At 39.0% G+C, this 25,432-nt stretch overlaps 1 protein-coding gene across 6 annotated transcripts in view; it reads right to left on the minus strand.

The window, feature by feature from the left end:
- The window catches only part of PSD3 (pleckstrin and Sec7 domain containing 3), a 559,602-nt gene that overhangs the window by 101,225 nt on the left and 432,945 nt on the right, over nucleotides 1–25,432 (minus strand). For all 6 annotated transcript variants that reach the window (XM_053578222.1, XM_053578223.1, XM_053578226.1 and 3 more), the window contains one exon: nucleotides 11,842–11,885. In XM_053578222.1, the coding sequence (XP_053434197.1) occupies nucleotides 11,842–11,885 (44 nt within the window). The remainder of the gene's footprint in view (nucleotides 1–11,841; nucleotides 11,886–25,432) is intronic.

Here is a 25,432-nt window from a genome sequence, read left to right on the forward strand (position 1 = left end):
AAGTTTTTGGATACAATGAATCAACTCAGATATTAGGTGTTTTCCATTGTTCTACTGAGCAATTTTTAACAGGCAATTAAAAATAATTTTCTTCAGTATTATTTACCTGCCTAGTTAAATTTTTCTCACCTTCTGAAAATGAATGATGTGTGTACATTAAAATGTACAAATGTACTAATACCCACTGAAGTCTAAACAACTGTTATCTAAAATGTTGAAGGAACTACATTAGTCAGTTTTATTTTTCTTTTTATATCATTCTTTATCAAACATCAAAGGCTTAGCAATTGGAACAGATGATAAAAAATTCTATATGATGGGCATATTGGGAAAAACACTTTCGTTACATCCCAGCCTCCATAATTCTTTGTTCCTCAGTAATTCTAAAATTGCTTTAGGACAAGTAGGCTACTAACATTGTAATCACATTCCATCTGCTCACCAACCTGTCTGCTCTGCAGATTTTGAAGTGGAAGATGATGTGAAGCAAAGAACAATATTTGTAAAGTGCATCACTTTCATTATCTTTAGAAATATTAAAACTGCTTTCAAAATAAAATCCTTAAAAATTGAGGCACATCAATCTCATTGACAGAGATGCCACTTACACAAACTTACTGTCGGTTTAATTTTTTTTTTTACTTTGCCCTTTTAAAGCTAAGCATTGGGTGGCAAATCTTGCCAGTTTCCTCCATAAACACCTGAGTTCAGCATACTTGAGATTCTTGAGAAAAACAAGTACGTAAATGTTAAGTGTGAGCTAAGATTAAATGTTAGGTATGAGCAATGATTCAGGTTCTTAAACTTACATTTCACAGAGCTGTCCTGGTCTATTTTGTGTTGCTATAACAGAATCCCACAGACTAATTTATAATGAACAGACATTTAGTTTTTACAGTTCTGGAGGCTGAGAAGTTCAAAGTCAAGGGGCCGGAAGCTGACAAGGGACTTCCTGCGGAATCATCCAGTGGCAGCAGGTGGAAGGTCAAGAGAGCAAGAGGGGTGTGGACCTGTTTTTATAAAACCCTCCCACAACAGTGACATTAATAGCCTTGTGACCCAATTGCCTCCTAACACTGTTAGGTTGGAAATTAAGTTTCCAACACATAAAATGTTGGGGAATATGTTCAATCCAAACCCCAAATTCATGTCCAAAAATCTGTCCCAAACCCCAAATTCATGTCCTTTTCACAAGCAAAAATACACCCATTCATCACAGTAGCTCCCAAATCTTAACTCCTAGCACTAACTCAAAAGTCTTAAGTCTAAAGTCTCACCTAAATCAGATGTAGGTCAGATTCAAGGCATGATTCAGCCTGACATAAATTCCCCTCCAGCTTTGAGTCAATGAAACCAAGTTATCTACTTCCAAAATATTATGGTGGGATAGGCTTAGGACAGACATTCCCTCTCCAAAACAGAGAAATAGGCAGGATGACAGGAGCCACAGTTCCCAAGTAGTCTAAAACCCAAAAAAGAAAACAACATTTAAGTCTTGAGACTGGAGAATAACTTCCTTTGTCTCCACATCCTGTATCCTGGACATACTGGGATGGGAGTCTAGGCCCCCAAAGCCTCAGGCAGCCCTACCTCTGCAGCTCTCGTGGGCTGGAATCTCATGCCTGCAGCTCTGGCCGGCTGACACTGCAAGCTGGTGGCTCTGCAGTTCTGGAGTCTTGGGAGTAGCCTCACTTCTACTGTTTTACTAGGCACTGCCCTAGTGGAAACTCGAGAGATGGGGTGGCTCTAACCCCATCTTTCTACAATGCATTGCCCTAGTAGGGGCTCTTCCTGGTGGCTATGCCCCTGTAACAAGTCTCTGTCTGGGCAACAGGCTGTCTGTGACATCCTCTGAAATCTAGATAGTGAAAGCCATGTCCCTATAGCACACATATTCTGCATGCCTGCAGGATTAGCACTGCATGGATGCTGACAAAGTCTATGGTTTGTACCTTCTGGAGCAGTGGTTCAAGCTGCACTTGAGCTTGCTTAATCCATGGCTGGTGGGGGGCAAGGATCACTGTGTTAGAATGTGGAGAGTAGACTTCTGAGGTGGGCAGCTAGCCCATGGATGGCATCCTGGGCTCGTGCCCTGAAACCATTCTGCCCGCCTAAAGCTCTGGATCTATGAGGGACGGGGTACCCTCAAAGACCTTGAAACAAGTTTTTGGTGTCATTCTTCCATTGGTCTTGATGGTCTAGGAGTGTTGCTAACACCTCATAACCATATAAATATCCTTAGCAAACAGTTTTTGATTTGTTTTCCCAAATATGATTTTCCATTCTTTACATGGCGAGGCTGAAAATTTTCAGTCTTTTTATTCTCCTTCTCCTTTAAAAATCCCATCTTTACATCATTTTTTATCTCTTGTATCTTACCTGTATGTAGTTAAAAGCAGCCACACAAATCCTTCAATATTTTTCTTAAAAATTTCTTCCACCAGATATCTTAGTTCATTGTTCATAAATTCTGCCTTCCATAAAGCCCTTGGGCAAAGCCCCATGCCTTGTCCCTCATTTCTATCTGAGATCTCATCAAAATTACCTTTACTGTCCAAGTTTCTACCAAGATTCTGAGTATGACCATGAATAGTGTCTAAGAAGTTCCAGATGTTCCTTACACTTCTTGTCTTCTTCTGAGTCCTCTTCAACTTGCCCTCAATGCTGCACTTACTGCAATCTAAGTTTTTTTCTGGCAATCACTTCAGAGCTGCTCTTGCTTTAGGCATTAGCCAATTCCAAAGCCCTTTCCACACTTCCAGGTGATCATTAGAGCAGCAACCCCACTTATTGGCACCAATTTCCTGTCACAGTTTTTTGCTACTACAACAGAATTCCACAGAGTGGGTAATTTATAATGAACAGAAATTAATTTCTTATAGCAATGGAGTTGGGGAAGTCCAAAGTCAAGAGGCCTCCATCTGGCAAGGGCCGTTTTGTGTGTCATCACACGGTGGAAAGTGGGAGGGCAAGAAAGTGCGAGAGAGCAAGGGGGATTGAACTCACTTTTATAACTAAACCAATCTCATGATAACAACTCATTCCTCCCATGATAATGACATTAATACAATCAAGCAGAGTCCTCATGAACTAATCACCTCTAATTAGATATCTGATATCTATCTATGAATCCATCCATCCATCCATCCATGCATCCATCGATCTGTCCATCCATGTATCTATAGGCACACACACATGGTTGCATTGGGGATTAAATTTTCAGCACAGGAACTTTATGGGGACACATTGAAACCACAGGAAGAGTCTTCTCTAATTCTAAACACTGAAAATGCTAACAATAGCTAACACATTTTTAAATGTTATCAATTCTTCAGCTCAATATTTCCTTCACATCAATGGTCAATTTTTTATAATACAGTATTTCTGTTTCTTTTCTTATATTTAATGCACCTTCACTGGATATACACATATAAAATAATCAAATCAATAGTATCCTGCCAAATGAAGAAATAAGGCTTGTAATTTCAAAGCAGAGCTTTCTTTTCATACAGGGTTGCAGCCTGAGGATGGCCATACCAGCAGGCTGGAAAGTACAGTACCAGCCATAAGTCAGGAATAAGTACTGTGAGGGAGGGACAATGGGAACAGGAATTTATACTGAGCGGGATGGCCAAATATATGTATTTAATAAACAATAGGAGCCATGAAAAGAGAAACACACCTGTATGATGGAACATTCTGTCCTTTTATGGGGTCCATGTTCATAAATGAGTGCCCTCGATGTCAAAAAGATGGAGCAAGGATATGAAAATCCTCTCTGCATATGTCCCATAGACGATTTATCTTTTATCAGGAAGGAATGCGGGTCTGAGCCTTAGGAAATAAAGCGTGATGGCTGTTCTCAAGGGAGAGGGTAAAATGGTGTGTGCCCAATCTCTCATCCATCATGGCTGGGAAATTAAGTTTTAAGGTTCCTCTAGGATCTCCTTGGCTGAGAGGAGGAGGAGGTCTCTTGAGTCAGTGCAGAGCTTAGGATTTTGTTTAGTTCACAATCCTTCATACAATAAGTACACATACAGATTCATCCTTAGTTATTCTTTATATATATTGTCTTTTAAGTTTGTGATGCCAATATTAGCATTAGAACTGTTGTTTTGTCAAGAGTTCAGCATGATGTAGGATCTGCCATATTAGGAGTATGAGTACAGTCCAACAGATAGCAATTACACTAAGAACATTAAATCTAAATCTTATTCTAGTATTCAGTGAGGCACACTGCATATCTAGAAAATCAATTTAATAGTATGGGCATCCCAAAGGAAGAAGAGACTTTTATTCCTTCTTACTGGTCAAATATTTCATAGAAATAATTCTATTAATTTTTCCATGGTGAGTTCTTTCTGTCTATGACTTTTTTTTTTGGAAACAGAGTCTCACTGTTGCCCTGGGTAGAGTGCTGTAGTGTTACAGCTCACAGCAACCTCAAACTCTTGGGTTCAAGTGATTCTTTTGCCTTAGCCTTCCGAGTAGCTGAGACTAAAGGTGCTTGCCACAATGTCTGGCTATTTTTTTTTTTTAAAGAAACGGAGTCTCGTTCAGGCTGATCTCAAACTCCTGAGCTCAAGCAATCTGCCCACCTCAGCCTCCCCGAGTGCTAGGATTACTGGTGTGAGCCACTGCACCTGGCCTCTGCCTATGACTTATAATGTCTACCCTACCTTTCTCCCTATACACTTGAATTATTCTTTATATATTTACACTATCTGTTATATCTAAAACCACTGTCTAACTTATAGCAACTTCTTTTTGCCTATTTTTTTTTTTTTTGCAGTTTTTGGCCGGGGCTAGATTTGAATCTGCCACCTCCAGCATATGGGGTCAGCGCCCTATTCCTTGAGCCATAGGGGCCGCCTGCCTATGTTTCTTATTAGTAATTATTACCAACCTACAGATGGTTATTTTGAAGTTTAAAATAAAAACTACTTTTGTTTAAAAATATCTACATAAATGACTTGATTCCCAAATAGCTTGCTTGATCAAGAAAGTTTTCCTTCATTCAAGTATAGCTACTATTAAGAAACACTGTTTTGGTTAACAGTTTCATGTATCAAGTTTCACCAGGCCCAGCATTAAAAAATAGCTATTTAACATAATAACTACATCAAAAAAAGGGAATTAATGTGGGGTATATTTTTGTTAAGAAAATAATTTTATCTCAAGGTAAAAAAAAATTTTAAATAAGACTAGTGAGCAACCTTTTCATAAGGATTTAAGTTCAAATCTAAAAAGTACACACAAGGAATTTCTCTTTTTTTTTTTTTTTTTTTTTTTTTGTAGAGACAGAGTCTCACTGTACCGCCCTTGGATAGAGTGCCGTGGTGTCACACGGCTCACAGCAAACTCTAACTCCTGGGCTTACGCGATTCTCTTGCCTCAGCCTCCCGAGCAGCTGGGACTACAGGCGCCCGCCACAACGCCCGGCCATTTTTTTGTTGCAGTTTGGCCGGGGCTGGGTTTGAACCCGCCACCCTCGGTATATGGGGCCGGCGCCCTACTCACTGAGCCACAGGCGCCGCCCCAGGAATTTCTCTTTTTATTCATGGATAATTTTAATGTTGGCAAATAAAAAAACAGAAATACAAGAAGAAAAAATGATAAAAATTTAAATGATAGGCAACAGATCATATTCAAAAAGTGGAAGGTGGTGGGCAGCACCTGTGGCTCAAAGCAGTAGGGCACTGGCCCCATATGCCGGAGGTGGCAGGTTCAAACCCAGCCCCAAAAGCTGCAAACAAACAAACAAAAAAAAAAAAAGTGGAAGGTGGTACAACTAAATCAGTCCAAATCAACAGGCAAACCCTCTAGTTAAAATAAAACTATTTTGTCCAGGGCAATAACTGACATTACATTTTAATTAATATGTATTATTACCTAAAGTGAAATTAGAATCAATACTGAGTAAAGTAATATATGAAAAAGGAATCAAATAATGAAAGTAAAAGAGGTCTTAGAAGGATTCTTGTCTTGGAAAAAGAGATGTTTTTAGAGGTCACGTAGCAAAGAGACTTTGAAGTAGTGACCAAGTTCAGATTCAGACCCTTGGATTGGATAAAGAATTAAAGTGCCCACATAAAAGAGCAAGTAATAGTTACTCATTGCCTCTGCTTTCCCAATGACCCCCACAGACATGTACTTACGCATGCACACTCACAGGCAGTGCTAAACATCACGGCAAAACAGTGGGAGGAAATCTTTGGAAAATTTTGGCCCATCAGCCAACAAACAAGCAGTATTGACCTCCTGAAAAGACCAGGCAGGATTAAAAGCCCACACAAAGAAATGATAAAGAAAAGCCAAATAACAAACTATCCGCATTTAAAAACCATACTTTTTGAAGCTCAGGGCTATCATCACACATGACCAGAAGGACAGAAAGATCCCCTTGTGCCACCACCCCACCTTATCAGCCAGAACAATTTAATATGTGAAGGCACGCAGGCAACAGTTTAATTTACTAGCAAAGATAACAAAGGTTTTCAACTGCTATGGTTATGAGTCATAGGGCAATATAAAATAGCAAAGATTATTCCATGATGCAAGGTTGTGAAAAGCTTATTGAGAGATAAAAAGAACAAATGTGCAAAATGGTAAGCAAAGCCAACGCAGTTGTAACCTGAATACTGAGAAACAGGAGAACAGAGGAAATAAATCAGCAGCTCATTATTCACAACTACTTTTATTGTGTCTTAATTAAACTTGAGGCTGGAAATATAAATGTTTAATATTTTTTGAGACCAGATGTGTTAGTTTGGTTTGCATGGCTATAAAGAAAATACCCAGGCTGGGTGATTTTTAAAGAAAAGAGGTTTATTTGGCTCATGCTTCTACAGACAAGTGAAGAGACATCACGCGGGCACTACGTCTGCTGAGGGCTCCAGGGCCCTTCCAATTAAGGCAGAAGGCAGAGGCGGAGCAGGTGCGTGACATGGAGGGAAGCAGCAAAAAGAGGGAGGGAAGAGGTGGTGCCAGGCTCTTTAAAACCACCAGCTCTCAAGTGAACTAATGGAGTTAGACCTCATTATTTCAGATAGGGCACCAACCCATTCACAAGGGATCCACCCCCATGACCCAGACACCTCCCACCAGGCCCTCCCCATTTAACACTGGGGATAGAATTTCAATGTGAGATTTGGAGGGGCCAAACATTCAAACCTTATACCCAGGATAAGGGAGATTTCTTATAATTCCTAAATACTGTTGTGCAATAATAATGATGAACATGGAGGTTGAAAGGTAGGAAGAGAAGGTCATTAATTTTCCCCAAGAATAAAATTGCACTTATTTCCTCATTTTTTGTTAACTATTTTATTCTCTGAAGATCTTCACGCAGGTGAATTTTGAGCAACTCTAACACAAGTTAGAAACTCTGTATTTAACTTAACATACTTCATTCTACCCCATCCCAATCAGAGTGAGTGATTACTCCTTATTTTACCACTTAGGTTGTAAATTTTCTTAAGGCCAAGCAACATGCCTTACAGATTTAAACAACTGAGCAAAGGAACCTGAAAAGAAGGGTCTTACCTCTGTACTTAGAGCATAGCACTGGGCCCAGCACAGAAGCTACTGCTTAAGCACCCAAATAAATGAACAAATGACCCGTGCTGCCTAATATGCTTAGAGGAAAAACACTAGTCAATCTATGAGCATTGAATGAGATCAACAAATAGATATAAAACTCTTAATGTGCACTATTTTAAAGGCTGGCCCAGACATGTTCAGACATGATCCCTGCTTTCCAAAGACTTTATAAGGCTGTGTGGCCATGGAGAACCCAGACAGCACTGTCCTGCCATGGGCAGCCGATCACCTGGAGAAACAAATCGTGGCCTTGCCATTATTCTACTGATAGTTGCGCACTGTGACTGCTGATGACCGCTTCTTGACTTCATCTGCCTCGTATATGAAAGAGCATTGGACTAAATTTTTTAAAAATACAGATACCTTAAAAAAAGAAATATTAAATAGGATTCTAAATATATATTCAAAAAGGATAAAAGTGGAGTTGCTTTGGTCCATTGAAACAGGCATGATACTTGTGGGATGCAGAACTGGGTCTCCATCAACTCCCCCTTCTCCCCTCACTCACACCACCAGGGAGGCCCCGGGACATCTCTCTGGATTCCTGAGGCTCTATGGAGCCTGATTAGAAAACCAATGCACTAAACTTCTAAGATCCCCCCAGTTTAACATTCCATGATTCTATCATTGATTTCCTCTAACGTTTGAAAATCCTCAAGATACTTCCCATGCAACTACTGTATACACAGTATCCTACAAATTTTGTAGCAGCCTTGTCTTTCCTGTAACCATTTTCTAAACTCCACCATTGTATGCTTATGTTTTAAGAAATGCAGTTCCCTGCATCATCAGTCACATTCTTTCTGGAGCCTTTTATGAAGTCTTCATTATATGTAAGCACTATGATCAGCAGAGGAGGAGGAGATGAGGGACTAACGCACCTTATTCCAAAGAACTATGGTGGGAAACAGAAACTGATGGTGTCACCAGATAAAGTCAAATTGATGCTTAAGGGCTGAGATTATTTCTGAAGAGTTAAAGACTTCAAGGAATGGATATGGAAGGCTTTGAACACAAAACAGTTGTGGAGATGTAGGTTCTAAGCAGAGATCAACTTCAACACAGGCAACAAAAGCAGGAAGGCATGGGATAAGCCTGGGGAATACACTAGGGGCAACCTCGGTGACAAGGGGCTGTGTGAAGATAGTAATGGGGAATAAAATGGATTACTTGAGAATGCACCAGTAAAAAAACCCTCAAGTTGTACAGCATGGGGGAGCTTCATAGAGGTTAAAGTAGAGAAAAAAGGAGATGGAGGCTCTTGTTAGGTAAAGACCAGGAATGTCGGAGGCAGGGAGCATTAATGGTAGCAGCAGGAGCAGAGAGGAAAGGCAATGCTAGAGCCTCTTCTGCAGTAAGGTGGAGGCGTGGCAGGAGTCAACAATGAGGCAGAGGCTAGAATCTAGGTAAGTCGGGGAAAATGCTGCTATCATTAACAGAAATGGAGAACACACAACAAAGACAAGAGACAGCGCCACGAGAAATATCCTGCAGGAAAAGGCCAACAATGAATCAAAACTTGGGGAAGAGGACAGAGCTGCACACATATCCAGGGAGAATTTTTACATTGACAGCAGATGAAGTTTCAAGAATGAACGAGACTGCTGAGAAAGGTAATACTGAGAGAAGACAATTCTAAATGCTGATTGTAGGGAGGCAGCTACATAATGGAGGAAATGGAGGGGAATTGGGAGAACAGGGTCTTATAAATAATTACACCCATGCACGATGTTTATCAAGGAAAAAGCTTAGCTTCTGAGCTAAAGGATCACCTACATTGATACACATCTGTGTTTTCTAAAAAACACTAGTTTTTACAGATGTTAAAAGGTGTATTATGATCAAAATAAGACTCTGTGATCTAAACAGTTGGGCCTTTACTCTCTTGGAGAAATTAAGAATGTACATTGGATTATTAACAAATGAACAAGCCAGTAACAGAGAAATCTGTTCAACTTTGTTTAAACTAGAATTTATCCTAAGAGCCATTTGACCCATAAATTCTTTTTGTTTTAAATTTATTAGATATAACAGCACTCTTTCCATAAGAAATTGGTTTAACACTGATAAACAGTAAAATTCAGGAATTTACAGAATATTAGAACTGGAAAGGGTATTTGTGATCATTTCATCCCACTCCTTCATTTTATAGGTGAAGAAAGTTAATTATATGACAAACTACTATAGAACCCTATTCTAATTCTTGATTAAGTATAAGAATGTAAAATATATGTTTAGGCATATGTATAAGAAAAATGGGAGATAAAAAGAAAAAATAAGTCAGGGCTTTAAAATCTACAGCATTAGGCATCAATTAAAGAGTAACTTACGTTTAGTGTTTCATTAATAAAACATTTCATGGTGTCATCCTGGGGTTATTAGAGGCTCAATAATTGCTCCATTTCACTAAAGAGGAAACTGAGGCAGAGGTTAACTTGCCCAGTGACTCAGGTAGCAAATGAAACCAAAACCTATCTAACTCTGAAATCAAGAGTCCTAAACAAGATGGACTGCTGACCACAAGGAGGCCGCAGAAGAATCCAGTTCCTGGGTAAATTTCCATTCCTACACCTTTGGGTATCAAATTCCAACTACACATAAATATAAATAAAGTCTACTGTAACAAATTCAGCATAATAAAAATTCCTAGATTTATAAAACAGGTCCTCAAGAGTATATTTATTTCCTTTGTAAAATAATTTCATTAAGGAATCTTCAAAATATTCTCTCCCCCTATATGAATATAATTATTTCATTTTTACTAATTTTCTCTAGAGTACATATTCTGCATAGGTCAGGGTATTTCAGTGAGATTCTGAGTAATCATTCGCAATTTTTTTCTATGGAAACTACTTTTATTCATGATATCGCCAATGAAGAATTATCACCTTGGATTTTAAATCATGAATTCTTGATCTGCCTTTTTTTTTTTTCCTTTTCAGGTTTTGGCCGGGGCTGGGTTTGAACCTGCCACCTCTGGCATAAGGTGCCCTACTCCTTTGAGCCACAGGCGCTGCCCTAAATCATGAATTCTTAATAATCCCTTCATACAGGATTTAAATGTCTCTAAGTGAGTCTCATCGTATATATACACAGATCTATAAACCATTACATATGCATGCAAATATTAAAGTCTAACTTAAACTTTGACTTTGTAACTTAAAACAGCACCCTATGACCCTGTAGTTAATGAAAACAATTCAAGAAGTGCTGATATTTTATTCATCTCAACACATTATATGTGAGATGTAGTCAATTGCTAAACCATGTTCCCCAATCTACATATGAAAGAACAAGATTTATCTCCCAAGTTGTGATTCTATAAACCTGAGTTCTTTGCAGAATGCAATGATAGGTTACATGTTTCAAAAAATATATGAATGCTTAATATTGATAAAAATAAAAAATATAATTACATATAGTTTTAATTATAAAACCACTTTAACTCAATTTCTTGATAACTTGATTAAAAATTTAATAAAGATTCTTCCCTAATATTTTTTTAAAAATTAATTTTTAACCACCATATTAATAAAAATTTAACAAGTGTGGTATTGCTGGTCTACATAGTCTAAAAGTATGTAACTTGAAACACTTCATTTTAGTGTCAAATAGATGTAGGCAATATGGCAAACTCTATTCCTCCCTTAGAATTTGAGAATGTACATGGGCATTCTACCCTACAAGCTCCCAGAAGCTCTGCAGTTAAAAAAATAATTTTAGCTTTATTTAATACATAATTTCTCAAGCCTCTCTAGTCACAGAACTTTGTATGTGTGTGTTTAATATCTATCGATGTCCTGGTATGATCAATATCACAGGAAAAAGAACTGGAAAACCATGATCTATGATGATAAGGAGACAATTAAGACAAGTGGATGGTACCAAGGTCATTGGTATTGGATTTTGGAAGATTTGAAATTTATCAGCACATTTCCTTTTAGAATGTTACTTTTAAAAGATACATTAAAAAGAGAATTAATTGCCTGCAAGCCCAGCAACCAGTATAAAATCCTCTCCAAAAGCAAAACAAGGCATGCTGAGTATCAAGAAAAATACATAGGATACTCATGGTTTACGTAGATTTTATACAAGTAGATAAGGCACTTGGTATAAAATGAGAACTGGCAATGCATACATATTTAATCCTTCTCTAAGATCACATCCAAGGCATAAAGAAAGACTGTAGGAAAAAAGTGAGTAGTTCATTATTAAATGGCTGACATCCAGCATACTTACACGGCCCATTCAAGCTTCTCATTCTTGATTGAGTTGTACAGAGCCTGTAAAGAGAGAAAATAAGATTGAATTATTCTTTTCATTCTTTCCACATTTTCAATTCAGCAAATGATTAAGCAACTCCTTCATAACCTGGCCATGAGAGGATGTGCCCCGAGTCCCCTGTCAGTCTTGTGGGCTCTGTGCCCACCTTGTGGGCTCTGGAAAGGTGAGGACTAGACAGGTGGGACAAATGAGCACCGGCAAGCAGTGTTTTATGGAAAAAAGAAGAGAAAGACTGCCACAAAGTAAAAAATGTCTTTAATAAATAAGACACAGCACTGGATTATGTTTCACCACAGAAAAATGGTAGGATGTGATTAGACAGAACACTGTATTTTTTATTCAAAAATGGTCATGTAGCTTCACTAATTTGGACCTTGGAGTACTCATAACTTTTCTCGTTAATGGAATAAATAGAACTTTCCATGGCAAGTTAATGAGTAATAGACACGGTAGGAAGACTAAAGGCAGATATGGAAAAGCATCTTAGAATAGTTTTAGAGTTTCTATACCAATGATTTAAGCAGCTTTTATTGTTCTAACATTGTTGTTCTGCTTTACATTTAAGTGAGGATCATACAGGTGTGTATGTGTGGCAGTGGAGGTGACAGAAAGCTTTAGCGTGTTGTTAACAATTACGATTCAGGCCTTCCGCCATGGGATGACCCAACAAGAAGGCCTTCACTAGATGCAAGCACCTTGACCTTGGACTTCCCAATCTCCAGAACTGTGAAGACATGTTTCTCTTTTTTATAAATTACCAAGTCAAGGAATTTTGGTATAGTAGCATATAATAGACTAAGACAGTTATCTTTTCTTTTTGCGTATGTGTGTATGGTTAGAATACTTAATATCTGTTCTCCTCTCAAATTTCAAGTATAAATACATTATTATTAAGTATCATCACCAGAAGTTAGGTTGCCAGAACTTATTCATCTTACAATTTAAGGTTTTCACCTTTGAACCTACATTTTCCCATTTCACCCACTCTCCAGCCCCTGTCATCCACCATTCCACTCTCTCTTTCCAGGAGTTCACATTTTTAAATTTAACATGGACTGTAATTATTATCATGAAGTATCTGTCTTTCTGTGTCTAGCTCACTTCATTTAGCATAATATCCTCTAGGTTCATCCATGTCATTACAAACAGCAGGATTTCCTTCGTTTTTAAGGCTGAGTAATATCCCATCATGTATCGATATACACCATACACATATGGACACACACTACATTTTCTTTATCCTTTCATCATCCACAGATATGTTGTTTTCGATCTTGACAACTGTGAATTGAATAAAGCAATGGTGAACATGAGAGTTCATCTCTTCAAGATAGTGATTTCCTTGGATATATCCACAGAAGTGGCATTCCTGGATCTTATGATAGCTCTGCTTTTCATTTTTTTCAAGAACCTCTATACTGTTTTCCATAATAGTTTTATTAATTTACATTCCAACCCCAACACTGTGTAAAAGTTCCCTTTTCTCCACATCCTCATTGATACTTTTTTTTTTAAATAAAAAAAGAAAAAAATTATGATACAGTCTAGTCAGTATAAGACCAACTCCCTAACTTTTTTTTTTTTTGTTGTTGTTGTTGCAGTTTGGCTGGGGCTGGGTTCAAACCCACCATCCTTGGTGTATGGGGCTGGCGCCCTACTCACTGAGCCACAGGTGCCGCCCGCAACTCCCTAACTCTTTTAGAAGCAGGGTCTTGCTATGTTGCCCAGGCTGGAGGGCAGTAGTTATTCACCGTGTCTGATCTGGACTCAAGCAATCTTCCTGCATCAGGGCCCTGAGTAGCTGGGCCTATAGGCTCACACCACTACACCTGGCCTTACTTTTACATTTTGAATAAGGTATTAAAGAAAACACAAATGTATTTCTAAGATACGAAATTGCAACAGCAAATTATCTTGAAGAAAAGAATAACTATACGTGTAATAACCTTATGACGACATGGGAACATTTTCCTTCAAAGGAGCTTGAAGGCTTAGTAAAGACTTACTTTACTTTGAAATGGAAAAAAGGGGAATCAGATGCCAACCAACCCTGATCTTTCAAACTTGTCCAAGCAGCACAGCAGAACACAGGGAGAACTGCTCACATTCCTATCTTCAGTCTTTTACTACGTCTCATCCAGGGGCTGACATGCATGTAAGCAAATACTGCACACCAACAGTAAAAGCGTACTCGCTTTTCAGGAGTACCCTTCCAAATTCAGTACCAATGTGTTTAGGCTGCAGATTTTATATTATGTAAGATTCAAAATGTCTACCCTTAAGCCAGGGTGACTATAATTAGTCAATTTAACTACTGAATAATACGGTAGAACAAAAGTTAATCACACTCCATTACAAGGTAAAGTAGGTGTCCTCAAACACAACAATGATACAACATCAACTTAAAATACAGGACACACCAAGGCACAAAGTTCACGTTATAAATTGGATATTCTTTTTGAAGAACTTGAATTTACTGCAGAACTATCACTGAAGATATAGCTGACGTCTCGTGAAGCCGAACAGCTAGGGAAGTGCAACTAAAAAAGAAATCTAACTCAAATCTCAGGGGCTTTTGCTAAATGACTTTTAAGTGCAATCTATTACATGTATGAGCCATTCTGAACCCACAAGTAATAGAGGACCAAGAAACTGAGATTGAAAAGAGACAGATGATTATAAAGGTAATTTATATCCTTACTATCATACTTAATATTACCCTAAGTAAGGCACGGTGTAGCCAAGATAAAAAAATCTGTTCATAAAGGTATACAGGTGAAAATGATATCTCAATATCTAAAATTTTTCTAATACATTCAATTTTGCCCTAAAATAATTTTTTCAAATGTTTGACCTTAAGAATATTTTGCTCAAAGAGAAATGGAGTTTTATATTTAAAAATTCTTCCTACTCCATCAGCCAGATATCACATGATGAAAATCTATCATAAAAATACCTTGTCAAATTCCACAGACTTGGCGTATTGTAGGTCAAGTCCTCTCCTTGTGTGTATGATAAAAAATAGGTTTCGCCAAATCGAAAAGGTACACGTCATCCCTATTCTTTTCAACTGAATGATTACAAAGGAATTTTTCTGATTCTTTGTAGTGCTTTATGGTGATCCATTATTTTCTTAATAAAAAGATGTTTTGCAAGTGCATCCAACACTTACATACCCTTGTCACAGTCTCCTATCCTTTTCTCTCCCTAGCCCAGTTAAGAACTGAATTCCCTTGACTCCTCTTTATCTCTAGCCCAATAGTCAGCGGAGACACCACTCTCCATCACTTTAACCAGTCTTGTTGATACCTTCAACTTTTTTGCTCCACTGTTGTTCTGTTGTACCTGAAAGTAGACATTATGCAACTCTTGACCAATCTTATCTTGTGTTAGGTAAGATTTCTTTTAGTTTCAAATCTCAAATAACTCAACTCTCACTACCTTAAGCAAAAGGGGAACTTCATGGTTAATGCAGTTAGATCATGAAAAGGTAGTCATGGGGCTGGCCTCGGGGATGCAGGAATTTTACTCTCCCCTTCTCTTTCCACACAAAACACTCCTTAGTCCTTTCTCTACAAGAAACACATCCATAAGAAGCAAAGAACTATTTTTCTCTTATTGAGAGACAAAGGGTGTGAACAGCTTTTTTCACACCCCTTTTGTCTCTCAATAAGAAAATAGTTCTTTCTTCCAGCTCCAGTAGAAAAAGATCCAGGTAAAGATTCTCACTGGTGTGGTTTAGTTTACCCCTCCTCCCCATGGATGGACTCATGTGGCTGGAAGACGATGTACTATGACTTTATTACTTTTATTATTTTATTTTAAATTTTGGATTAATATGAGGGTACATATAATTAGGTTGCATTGTTCACACTTGTAAGGTGAAGTCTGAATTGCACTTGAGCCTTTCATCCAGGAAGTGAGCCACATACATACCCCTACATTGTACCCATTAGATGGGAACTTACCAAACCCGCAACCCCCTTCTTAATTTAATTGTGTTTTTCTCTCATATGGGCCTGTAGTTGTTGATCTGCTAGTTTCAACATAGCATTGTGTACATGGGATGTTTTCCACTCTTGAGATAGTTTACTCAGGAGAAGGTTCTCCAAATCCAAACAGGTAAATACAAAAGATACAAAGTCGCCATCTTTTTTTTTGTGGCTGAATAGTATTTCATGGTATACATGTACCACATTTTATTAACCCACTCCTGTGTTGAAGGACCCTTGGGTATTTTTCCACATCTTTGGAGATATGGTCTATGACTCAGCCCATCCTTGAAGTTGGGGGTAGGCTGGGGTAGCTGTTAATCAGGGGGAGTGCTGATATAGCCACCAGCACAGTGCTCCTTAGCTTTACAGCCTCCCCCATGCATATGTGACTGAGTTAGGACTACCAGAGAAAAGTAGACAGCAGCACAAATTAATGCCACTGAGCATTCATTATCTCAAACTTGAGCAGGGCCTTCATTCACCAGCCTCTGTAATTTCTTGCCATCTTCTCTACAATGCACCTGCCCTTGTACCTATTCTTTTCTCCTTTCTGATGGTAAGGGAAGAAACAAAATGGAATTTCTGAGCTGAACAGGGACTAAGAGATGATAGAACCAATGCTTCCTTACATAGATGAGGAAAATGAAGCCTCACGTTCATTAACCTCTCTCAAGGTCTCGAGGTGTTCTTCACAAACTTTAACTCAGAAACATCATTGCTCTCCATGCTTACTATCACCTAACTATATTCTTCCTTTCTGAGATCAAACCTTACAGCAATGGTTATGTCTGGCCCAAATCATGGTCTACATGAAGGGTTAACAAGGTGTTTGCCTATTTCAGAACATATTCAAATAACCCTGATCACTGTAACATTCTATTCTTAAAAGATGAGATTAAACAAGAGCCACTGTTGCTAGGACACATGCTTGAAGTGCCTCTGTCGCTGAGGGCGATGGGCTTGCTACACGGATCCCACACTCGCAGGCAGCTCACTTCTGACCAAAGGAGAATGGCTAATGGCTATCTGCCATGAGAATGGCTAAAAATGGCAGGTGTAGTCTACAGCTCAGGAAAATAACTCGCCTCTATGGCCGAGCCCCAAGAGGGCAGTATTTTTGCTGCTATGAAGGCTGATTAAGGGATCCCTAAAAGATGTCCAGTTCTGAATTTCTAGAAACTCTGAATGTTACTTTGTATGGCAAAAAGCTTCAAAGATATGAATATGTTAAAGAACTTGAGATGGGAAGAGTACCTGTCCGGGCTCTAAATGGACTCACAAGTGTCATTAGAAAAGAAGGTAAAGGGAGATTTAAGAAAGACAGAAGAAGGGAAGGCAACATGAGGGAGGAACAAGGGGTAATTGGGGAGATTGGGGTAATAAGGACAAACACCAGGGACCAGTGGCAACCACTGAAGGCTGGAAGGACAAACACCAGGGACCAGTGGCAACCACTGGGCAGACCCAGTGTCCCGTAGATGCACCCAAGGGTATGCAGCCCTGTGGATACCTTGATTTCAGACTTCTTTCCCCCCAATTGTGGGAGAATACATTTCTGTTGTTTTAAGACACAGATGTGTCTCCAAAGATGTGGAAACGACCCAAGGGCCCTTGGTGTTTAAGACACCAAGTTAGTTACAGCAGCCCTGGGAAGCTTACACATATCCACCATATAAGTGGAAGGCAAATTTCCAAGTGAAGAACAATCATGTACCCACAAGCTGATTTTCAGAAATATTTCCAAGATCAGTACCTATGCAAAATAGTCTTTTACCATAACGGTCTCATCTAAGGATCTGAAGGCACACACCAGTCAGCCAAGGAATTTTAAAATAATTTTGCTTATTGCATCTTATCCTAGGTCTACCGGATAAGCTCCCTAGATGAGGAAATGGTGCAGGAAGATTTCCAAAGGCTCCAAACGTGACCCTGATGCGAAGACTTGGTTAAAAATCACTGCTTTGGGAATTTACTGATCTTTTCTTATAACTGAAATATCTGCAGGATAGGGAGCTAGATAACAATCATATGCCTCTAGTGACAAGAAACAGGACAGAATAATTCTTCAAATTTGAGGATCACCATTTTTAAGAATGAGAAAGCAAAGTAAATCACTCAAATTACAGAGATAAGGGTATTTTCTAAATTTTCTTTTAGTAAATTAAGTCTAAATTTACTTTTGAGTCTTTGTTCCTCACTTCTGATTGCTTCTCAGGGATGATAAAGTGCAATTTTATTCAAGGCTTAGTATCGTCATTGCCTGCCCACACATGGCTCTCTAAAGTTTTTCCACATTACCAGGCATTGTGTAACCAGAGTCTCTCCCCGGCCCATTTGGTACAGTTGGTGGAATTCGTGCATTTTAGTTCAATCATCTCTAAACTCCATTTAACTTTTTGCTCTGTGGTCCTTTTGCTCTGTGGTCCTTTTTGCTCTGTGGAAAGTGTGGAGGATAACGGAGCTTCCACTTTCACTGAAACGGACAGTGACCACAGTGGAATTTGTACTCAGAAAGAATTGTGACCTTGTCAATACCATGACTACTTTTTCCAAATGCAATGCCAGCTCATGCAGATATTGAGTTCGAGCAGACTTTTAAGCTCAGAATTAAATATGCACCATTCTGGCAGTGCTATCAGAGAGAAAGCATATTTGAAAAAGACAGTGGTTAAAAAATAATGATACCATTAGTTATCAGATGAATGCAAAATGGTTAGAAGAACTTAAATACCCTGCAATAGTCTTCAATTTTAATTATTCTCTCTAAGCCTTCAAATAATATTGAAAAACCACATTATTCGTCACTAAAGGAAATTTCTCCAAGACCAATATTTGGAGCTGACATTTTGTATGTCTGCTCCAACCCCGGAGGTCTTTATACACATATCTGTGCAACGTACTGAATAAGGTGATGGGTGAGAGTTATGCTTTTTCTTAAGTGACAAAAGGCAATTGTCCACCACGAGTGAAAAAGGATGAACAGTCTGATGCCTTGACCACAAGAGAATTCACAGGTAGATCTATTTTAGGGAGAACTACATTCTGAAGATGAACTTCTGGAAACTCAATTCCCTTTAAATCACCAGTATCCTCGTGCACACTGGACGGCTTTCATGTACCCATGGTTCAAGGGCACTGCATTAAAGGGCATAAATTCACAAGCAAACTTACCCACGTCCATCTCTGTAGGTTTCATTCCGGATAATAAAGCATGTTTGGATTTGGTTTGTGTTGTTTCACTTCCATCGTCATATGTATTTCTGTGATCTAGCCAACATGTAAATAAAGCCAAAATCTATACTCTTGACAATGATCTTCACCTTGTGTTGCGATGCACTTGGAAACCCAGTCAGCAAGGGCAAAAATACCTACCCGCGAACAAACATACTAGCACAGACTCATAATGAACACCAGGAAATTAATTTAAAAACCCTTATCTTACTGAAAGGGAATTCTGAAGCATAATTAATATGTATAATTCATCACGTAATTAACATTTCCGAGCACATTCTAGAGGCTAGGGAGGCATTATGCTGGGCGCAGACGAATCTATTTGCCTTCCAGGGGCCTCTTATATAAGGCACACGAGATGTGGGGCTAACCCTGACTGAACTTCACCTAGTGGAGAATTAGCGAACGAAACCAGCTGATGTTTTACTTCCTACTTAAAATGTGCAAGACACTTTCACACACAGTATCAAAAATCTAATAGATGAGAAAACAGACCCAGCCTCAGGGGCTAAGAATTGGAGGCAGGTATGTGGGGCGCCTAACTGTCTCACCCTCATTTCCTTTTCAGGCAATATGAGAGGGCCATATAAAGTTTTTATCATTCTTGGTCCCCTTCTGGATCTACCATCCTATTCTATGATGCTATTAGAACATGATCTGAGATACCACACGCCAAACCCCCAAACTAGGTCTTTTCCCAGTGTCTGCCATCTATCCCTGTGGCCCCAGGACATTTTTCTTTGTCATTGCTACTGATTAGCAACATCACTACCTGCTCCCAGATCCCAGGCGTGGCTAGTACCGAATGTGTATTTCACAGTCACACATACAGGCATGACAGGCACAGGGTGTGGCGGCTCAAGCCAGCGAGAAACGATTCATTGAGGGGGTGAGGGTGGCACTTGGAATTTCAAATGCCTCTTGTCAGTTCACCTTCCTGGGCTAAAATAGTCGGGACCACCATTCCTTTGTTATCAGGGAAGCAAAAATATACAGCCAAAGACAATAGTAAATAAAAACACCCACCCAAGGGTCTCACAAGCAGCTGTCACGGTGCACAAAACAAACTTGAAACAATAGAAACAGAACGGGCCATTACCCTGTATGCCAACACAATATCACAAACCTTTTCTAATGTATGCAGCATTCATTCATTCATTTGGGGGCAGACATAGTCAATAAGATGTATTTACACAGAGCGCGCTCCTCCTGAAGGACTTTTCATCACCTTACGATTAACTTCCATTAGACTGGCTGCTGTGTTTAAGGGAAAGTATCTTAAATATGCTAAGTATAAATAATACTGTTCCAACTGTAAACAAAACTTTGAATACTGAGATAGCCGCTAAGTTCCTTGTTGAGCAAAAGTTTTAGATATAGGCATATCTTGTTTTGTTATTCTAATTCACAAATATTGTATGCTTTTGTCCCCCAGTCACTAATCCACCAGGGAACAGATACTGTATTTTTTAACGATTGATGATTAGTGGCAACCCTGGGCCAGGTAGGCCTGTGAGCACCATTTTTCCAATAGCATGTGCTCGCGTCCCATCTCTGTGTCACCTCTTGGTAATTCTTAACAATATTTCATACTTTTTCATATATTTGTCGTGGTGGTCTCTGACCAGTGATTTTTTTTTTCTTCCGTATGTTTGCTTTATTTTATTAAATCATAGCTATGTCCATTAATGCCATCATGGGGCACCATACACTGGTTTTATAGACCGTTTGACACATTTTCATCACACTGGTTAACATGGCCTTCCTGGCATTTTCTTAGTTATTGTGTTAAGACATTTACATTCTACGTTTACTAAATTTCACATGTACCCTTGTAAGATGCACCGCAGGTGTAATCCCACCAATCGCCCTCCCTCCGCTCACGTCCCCCCGCTCCCTTTTCCCCTTCCCCCTATTCTTAGGTTATAACTGGGTTATAGCTTTCATGTGAAAGCCATAAATTAGTTTCATAGTAGGGCTGAGTACATTGGCAACTTTTTTTTTTTTTGAGATAGAGTCTCACTTGGTCACCCTTGGCAGAGTGCTTTGGTGACACAGCTCACAGCAACCTAAAAATCTTGGGCTCAAGTGATTCTCTTGCCTCATCCTCCCAAGTAGCTGGGACTACAGGTACCCGCCACTACACTTGGGTATTTTTTTTGTTTAGCCAGGCCCAGGCTAGGTTCGAACCCACCAGCCCTGGAGCATGTGGCCGGCACCCTAACCACTGAGCTACAGGTGCTCAGCCTGACCAGTGATTTTTGATGTTACTATTATAATTTGTTTTTGGGGTCACCATAAACCAATCCCATATCAGAGGATGAATTTAACAAATATGTGTGTTCTGACTGCTCCACCACAGCGGTGTAACCCCATCTCTCTCCCTCAGGCCTCCCTATTCCCTGAGACACAACAAATATTGCCATTAGGCCGATTAAAACCCTACAATGGCCTCTAACTGTTCAAGTAAAAGGAAGAGTCTCACCTTTCTAGTTTTAAATCAAATTAAAATAGAATTAAGTTTAGTGAGGAAGGCTAAAATAGGCTGAAAGCAAGGCCCTGGCACCAAATGGCCAAGTTGTGAACGCAAAGATCAAGTTCTTAAAGGACAATGAAAGTGCTGCTCCAGTGTCCACTTGAATGATAAGAAGCCAAACAGCCTCACTGCTGATATGGAACAAATTGAGTGGTCTGGATAAAAACATCAAACCAGCCACAATCCAGGCAAGGCCCTAACTCTATTCCACAAAGGCCAAGGGAGGTGAGGAGGCTACAGAAGAAAAGTTGGAAGCTAGCAGAGGTTGGTTCATGAGGTTTAAGGAAAGAAGCCATCTCCATTAAAGTACAAGAGTAAGCAGCAAGTTCTGATAGAGAAGCTGAAGCAAGATCTCTAGAAGATCCAGCTAACTGATGAAGGCGGCTTCACTCAAACACAGATTTCCCACGAGGATGGAACAGCACTCTATTGGAAGAAGATGCCATCTGGGACTTTTATAATTTGACAAGAGGAGTCAATGCCTGGTTTCAAAACTTACAAAGACAGGCTGAATTTCTTGTTGGGGGCTGATGGAGTCAGTGACTTCATGTTGAAGCGAATGCTCCATTACCATCCTGAAAATTCTAGTGTGCTTCAGAGTTACGCTCAAATGACTTTGCCTATGCTCTATAAATGAAACAACAAAGCCTGGATGCCCACTATCAATGAAACAACATGCCCACTATTGAGATGTACTGCTTAGAGAAAAAGACTCCTTTCAAAATTCCCATACACTGACAACCCACTTAGTTAACCAAGAGCTCTGGTGATTCCTCTGACAAATCTGGTCAAAGTCAGTTGAAAACTTTCTGGGAAGGGTTCATTTCAAGATGCCATTAATGTGACCCATGGGAGGAGGTCAAAAGATCAACACGAACCGGAGTTGGGAAGAAGGTGATTTTAACCTTCGTGCATGACTTTGATGAGTTCAAGATTTCAGGGGAGGAAGTAGCTGTAAGAGAAAGAGAATTAGAAGTGGAGCCTGAATGTGTGATCAAATTGCTGTAAGCTCATAATTAAACTTCAGTGGAGTTTCTTCTTATAGATAAGCATAGGAAGCGGTTTCTTGACATGGAATCTACTCCTAGTGAAGATGCTGTGAACTCTGTTCAAAGTACAACAAAGGGTTTATAATATCCCATAAACTTTGCTGATAAAGCAGTGGCAGGGTTTAAGAGGACTGACTCCAATTTTCAAAGAAGCCCTACAGTGGGTAAACTGCTATCAAACAGCATTACATGCTACAGAGAAATCTTTCATGAAAGGGAAAGTCAATTGATGCAGCAAACTCATTGTTGTCTCATTTTCAGAAATTGCCACGGCCACCCCAACCTTCAGCAGCCGTGCTCCTGATCAGTCTGCAGCCAACAGCGTCAAGGCAAGACCTTCCACCAGCAAAAAGATTATGACTCGCTGAAGATTCAGATGATTGTTAACACTTTCTAGAAATATTTTAAAGTTAAGCTATGTATATATTTTTTGACATAATGCTATTGCACACTGTATAGACAACACTACAGTATAAATATAATTTTTACATGCCCCGGGAAACAAAAAGTTTGTGCAAATCGCTTAACTGTGATTTTTGCTTTATTAAAGTGATCCAGAATAAAAAAAAATATTCTCCTGGCTAAAACTCTAAACATCTAATGAATCAAGTTGAACATCAAGTCCAAATGCTGGTTCAGCACCAAAAAATAAACTAAGAATTATAATTAAAAAATCTATAGGAGCTGACAGGTCACATACCTGAGTGAAAAAGGCCAGGGAGAGACTTTAGGGATGTGTAGACAGTTCTGTGCAGGAAAAGTTGATAACCAGCTGCAGCCTGATTTCAGGTAAGAATGTAGATTCACTGTTGCTAGTTATTATTTTTTGGAAGTAGCAGGAAGCAGAACTATTCAAGGCTGACAAGTTTTCAAGTGTGGCAACAAAAAAAGTAAAACTACTGTGGGCCAAATACATCCATTGTCCAACTAGATACACATTCTGAAACTCTGATTAGAATGATGTGATTTAAAAACTGTAGGAAGCGAAGAGTAAGCCTTGTGGAACAAATTCCAGTTTATGATTTAGATTTAAACTTCTGAATATTTTGTTTCACCCTGATGACATTTCTGATTTGGTGATGATGCTCTAGCTCAGGGGTCCTCAAACTGTGGCCTGCAGGCCACACGAGGTGGTGTGAATTGTATTTGTTCCCGATTTGTTTTTTTACTTCAAAAGAAGATATGTGCAGTGTGCATAGGAATTTGTTCATAGTTTTTTTTTTTTTTTTTTAAACTATAGTCGGGCCCTCCAATAGTCTGAGGGACAGTGAATTGGCCCCCTGTTTAAAAAGTTTGAGGACGCCTGCTCTCGCTATTTTGCAGGTGTTGATACTCTGGTGATGAAATGTAACGACCAGTGAAGCCACATTATGTGAGATACTGCTGAGAGCTTTCCTTTCATTTAATCTTAGTGAACCCTTAACAGCAAATGTAATTCTTTCCACTTTAGAAATGACATAAGTAATGCTTATAAAGGTTAAATGCCCTGCCCAAGGTCAGATAGCACAGCTGGGAATCTGAAGACAGCTTCAGTCTGTCGTAGGCCACAGTCTGCTCTTTAAAGTTCCCTAATCACAGCACAACACTGACACCATATATATAATTTTTACACACACACACATATGTGCATATGGAAAATTAATATATATTTTCAGTGATAAATTTTGCAACTCTGATGTTTTGCTGTTGGAAAAAAACTAAAACTCAGAATTAATGACATTGACAACAATGCTATCCATGTTATTGTAATTCTTACCCTTTTTTAGGTTGATATATTGGCACAGGACCTGTTATTAGTTTATATAAAAATAATGCTTTCACCAGGAAAGATATGATCCTAAATTCACAGTTAAGAAAACGTATGGTCATAATATACGTGAATTGGTGGTCAAGAGTCCACATTTTCATTCAGCACATTGAATCTTTATTATCTGTCTGCGCCACTTGCCTACCTGGCATACTTTGTTTATAGCTTGGAAGGAGCTTATGCCGTTATTATTTTAGCAAATCACCTTCTTCCTTATAAAATGAGTTAAAGGTTAACTTCCAGAGGACTCTTCCGCACATGTATGGAACTATTTATTCTCTGACCTATGTTAAGTACTATGACTCCCAGATTCATTGTGTTCAGTCATCTCCTGATTTTAACTCAAACTCTGACCCTCTGAAACTGTCAATTATTCATTTACCAAACCTTTGCCTAGATTTGGACAGCTCAGCCACGCCAATGCAAAATAGAACCATAAGCAGTATTTTCAAAGAAGATTCTGGATTGTATTATATTTGGTATCATCTGTTGTTAGATCCCTTTCGTTGGCAAACCTTAATTGCTGAGAAATAGCAGCCATGAACCAGAGTAAAGACTACTTCATAATTTGAGAACATAAAAAGACATAAATTTCAAGTGACCTTACCAATTCCGTGCACTATTTTTTTTTAGTGCCTGTGGAAAACGATCAATTATATTTAATAACTATGGACAGAGGAAGTTAAGACACCCAGTTAAAAAAAAACTATTTGCTGGGCAACAAATAGAGCTCTTTTAAAAAACGGGCTTGTGAAAAACGATCCCCGGGGACTTTGACATTTAGAGAGAACACTGGGCCTGGCATTCGTTCCTTGGCATTTTCATGCATTAGGGAAAGTAATGAAGACAAACCAAATGGAAATAGATTTTATCCAAAACAATCAATATGGATAAATTAAATAATCGAATCCACTGGATACTAGGCTTT

This window comes from Nycticebus coucang, chromosome 24 (assembly GCF_027406575.1).
Source record: "Nycticebus coucang isolate mNycCou1 chromosome 24, mNycCou1.pri, whole genome shotgun sequence".
NCBI classification, from domain to species: Eukaryota; Metazoa; Chordata; class Mammalia; order Primates; family Lorisidae; genus Nycticebus; species Nycticebus coucang.